At 40.6% G+C, this 3,903-nt stretch overlaps 1 protein-coding gene across 1 annotated transcript; it reads left to right on the top strand.

The window, feature by feature from the left end:
* The first annotated feature begins 309 nt into the window (after nt 1–309).
* LOC146354494 (rho GTPase-activating protein 24-like) lies at nt 310–1,688 on the top strand. The gene is made up of 2 exons (XM_084839052.1): nt 310–593; nt 1,451–1,688. The coding sequence occupies exons 1-2, from the start codon at nt 460–462 to the stop codon at nt 1,686–1,688; spliced, it is 372 nt and encodes a 123-aa protein (XP_084695178.1). The 5' UTR covers nt 310–459.
* The last annotated feature ends 2,215 nt before the right edge of the window (nt 1,689–3,903 follow it).

Raw genomic sequence — 3,903 nt, forward strand, 5'->3', positions numbered from 1 at the left:
ACTGCATATTAAAAGGGAATAAAAGGACAGTGTCTCTGGTGGATATGAACAAACCCTTAATGCAAGAGGACGCGTGGAGCACGGCAACTTGAGGCGTGTCCCATTCCATATCAAGAACAGACTCTGGAGCTGAAACAAGACCCAGGCTCCAATAAAGTGGATTCTTTCCAAGCATATGAGAAACTTCAGACAGCTGCAGCTAGGATGAGAAGTTTTATAGTCCAGGGTCATACAAGAAAACAGACAAAATCAAAACCACCTCTCACCTAGAACCAAGCTGAACACACTTGACCGAGGAGTCTAAAGGATATAAACAACATTGCCAAGATCTCTTGGAAGAACTGCCCAGATGACTTAATGCTGGAAATCTACTTTCAGGCCTAAGTGTACAGATTTTGCAGAAATCAACAAGACCAAAACAAACATTTTGGGGCATAATACAGCTTGGAACAAGGCCAGATGAGCAACTGCAGTGAATGTCCCCTTTCGAGCAATGACATCTCAACAAGTCAAAATTCCTTGCAGTGCCACTTTGTCAGTCTAAAGCAGCAGATGGACCAGCAGAAGGCAGAGTATGAAGCTAAGATTTTAAGGTAACAATTCAGTTCATGAAATGTCAACAATTGGGGCTTTCTTCTTTGGGTTTCCTGGGTGCTACTGCAATGAAAGGAGAAGCAGTTGCACCAGTTCATCCATACTGGGTACATCTATAAGTTGATTTGAGTGAATTGGAATAATTTACATTTAAACCCCAGTATGAGTGCAATCCTATGCATGTTTAGACAGAAACCCCCCCTACAATTCCCAGGATGCCCTAGCCAGCCTGGCAGGATCCTGGGAGTTGAACGGCTTTTTTTCTGTCTAAACATGCATAGGATTGCACCCTAAGAAGAAAAAGAATCATGTCTCATACTTCGAATATGTGCTACAGTTTTAGCTATGTCTTTTAAAGAACCAATTAATGTGGCTACACTTTGCCTATTAATGTTATCCTCCTGAAATAACTACAATAGAAAGATATTATCATATAATTCATGCATTGGGTGATAGTATGCACATCATTTTCTAGACATAAAGGGGAGAAGAAAGGTTATACTTAGATTTTCATAACCATCTACCACAATTTCACTCTCTACTACTGTGATGAGATTTGAGCTACTGATGACATCCATTTTCTTCTTGTGGTCCACATAGTTGCAGAAGTGATGAATGTGTGAAAATGGTGATTTCTAAAAGTGATAGGCATAATGGATACAGAGATTGGTCTGATCACAGATGATGGTTAGGGAGACATAATTAACTTACTTTAGGTTGTCTCTCCTATTTTGTATTACTGGGAGGCTAAAAAGAAAGCATTGGAAAGCTTTAAAAATCACTGGACCTCAAGATAAAGCCAAGAAAAGGAGGGTTGCAATGTGAAAAACTACACTGTGTGTTTTTATGCCAACAGCCTGGAGCAACAGAACAAAGAATTACAGTTAGAGATTAAGGATCTGCATTCAAAATTGGGTCAGCAAAGGAAGTGGCATCGTTTGGTGGAAATTAAAATGTGCAATGCAGAGAGGGCATACGAAGATGCAGAGAGAAGGAATGAAATGCTTCAGAGAGAAATGGAAGAGTTTTTTGATACTTTTGGAGAAATAACAAATGAAATAAAGATACCGAAGGAAATTGCTCAGAGTTTTTAGATAGTAACTAGCCTTCATTTCAGCTGGAAAAAAGCCTTCTCATTACAATTCAAATACAAAATGTGAACATTCTGGCTTTTTCTTTTCAGAGCAATACCGTATTATGCACAATTCCTCTTGCTTATATTTTTATATATTAAACGTTTAACTGTTACATAGTAGAGTTCAATTGCTTAATTTAAACATTATCTATAGAAATCAGGATTACTCCCTGTAGAGAAGTAGGAATGAGAAAATACATGAAAATGGAAGAACTGGAATAAAGTGGATTTGGGGTAAGTGTAAGGAGGTTCTGTTTGCCAAGGAAGGTTACAAAGAAAGGGGTATAGGGGAAGAAGACGATGCTTCCAGTATAGGAGAAAAGGGGGAAGATGGACTGCCAGGAATCATTTTGAAGAGAGAAATCACATTCCAGGCTTTTGCAATCTGTTCAAGTATTACACGAAGTGCCAAAATATCATAGGGCAAAGGTCATGCTGATGTGCTTATGGATTTCCATCCCACAAAGTAAAAGCAGCACTGAGCAATTTCTTATCATGGGGCTTAGTCTGGCACCTAACACTGTTGCAATCAATGGGCAACATGGATAAAGAGGGAGAATGAAGACACGTTTGCATAAGGGTGAGCCACTTATTCAAAGTTGTATACAGATTACAAAGGAAGGCAAGATATCCTTATCCTGTACCACCCTCAGCTCTTGAAAAATATGGTGGTATCGAAACAAAAATGGTCTGAGATGTAGCAGGAGGAAGGTGGGTAGATTTGGGAAGAGGTTCATGAAGGCATTTCTGTTAATTGTTGTTGAAAGCTGGTTTAAAACCTTTAATAAAATATAAATAAAAAAGAGGGGAATACAGGAATTTGTCAGCTCCAAGTAGGATTGTTCTCTTTTGCCGTCTTTTAGGATCCATAATTCTTTTGCTACAAACAAACTAGACCAGGGTTAGGGAACATTTTGGGGCAGATTTGGTAATTTGAGAAACTGTCCTGGGCACCACCATGAAATGGATGCCATGGGCTACTCACAAAGGCTAGTCAAAAAGGACAAGCAACCTGCCCAAAAGAATGAGTACAAGTTAGAAGTTTGCTTTGAAGCAATCCCAGCTGTCGGTAAGAATATAGCCCAGTTCTCATGATTACTGCGGCTTAATAAACTTCGGTGGCTTGTTTAAGCTGCAGCGCATGCCAGGCACCGTTTGCCTAATTACCCACCCAGGCATGCCTTGGGTCATCCAAACATGGGCAGCATAGCTTGTTTGAGGGGAACAGTCCTCAAATAACGTATGGCCTTCTGCTGCGTTATTTGAAGGTTGCTTCCTCAGCAAACAAGCCATGCTGCCCAGGTTCAGACAACAAGACACACTACTTAGGCAAATGGTGCCCAGCATGTGCCATGGTTTAAATAAGCCACTGTGGCTTAAGCTGTGTTGATCATGCAAACCAGCTCAGTGTGGTTTTGTTTTTGAAAATTAAAAACGGGAGGAGGGTAGGGCATCTTGGTAGGCACCAAGAAAGCCGTCTCGGAGTGCACTGGGGCCAGATATCAGATATAACTTTAGCACAGCAACATTGCTCCCCATGCAGCTTCTGCAGCCTTGTCAGGATATCAGTACCTCATACCACAGGTTTCTAAATTATGAAGGCAGAAGTCTCTCTTCTGCTTGAATGTTGCCTATGGCAAAGCATGACTGAACACAATGCAGGTATGACAGAAAGCACTTACCTTTCAAATTGCAATAACCTGTTGCCATAAGAGGGGGGGGGGGAGTGTCCAGTGTTGCTATTGCTTGCAGTGTTTGTTCTTAGCAGTTTTAAGATGCTCTCAGTATCTTTTTTTTAAATCAAGATGGAAAGATTTGTTAACTAGCAGAGCTCATATTTCCCAAGTAGGAAGTCAGGGAGGTCAGTAGAAAAAAGAAGACAAGTCAGGGAGAGACTTGAATCCTCCACGGGTCAAAAGGAAGCATTCCAGCATTAGCCACCAACACAGCAAAGAAGATACATAGCTGCCCATATTATAGTGGAATGGTGGAATGATATATCTCCAAAATATGTCCATCTCACAAGAACCACCCTAGGAAAGTTATTTTTCCACACTAGAGCCTGTTTACATAGCATGAAGGATTTCTCTCTTCTCCTCCCCTCCCCTAAATCTGTTGTACAGAATGCAACTATAAGATTCAATTGGATACAAACTTTGCATCTTGAAAAGTAT

Source organism: Heloderma suspectum, chromosome 2 (genome assembly GCF_057233095.1).
Source record: "Heloderma suspectum isolate Gila_16-S chromosome 2, 16-S_ref, whole genome shotgun sequence".
Classification (NCBI taxonomy): Eukaryota; Metazoa; Chordata; class Lepidosauria; order Squamata; family Helodermatidae; genus Heloderma; species Heloderma suspectum.

Bases quoted from the DNA above. Each gene is read 5' to 3' on its own strand.
- LOC146354494 (XM_084839052.1), top strand. From the start codon at position 460: ATGAGCAACTGCAGTGAATGTCCCCTTTCGAGCAATGACATCTCAACA. The intron at 594-1,450 runs GTAACAATTCAG...TTATGCCAACAG, and splicing joins TATGAAGCTAAGATTTTAAG to CCTGGAGCAACAGAACAAAG.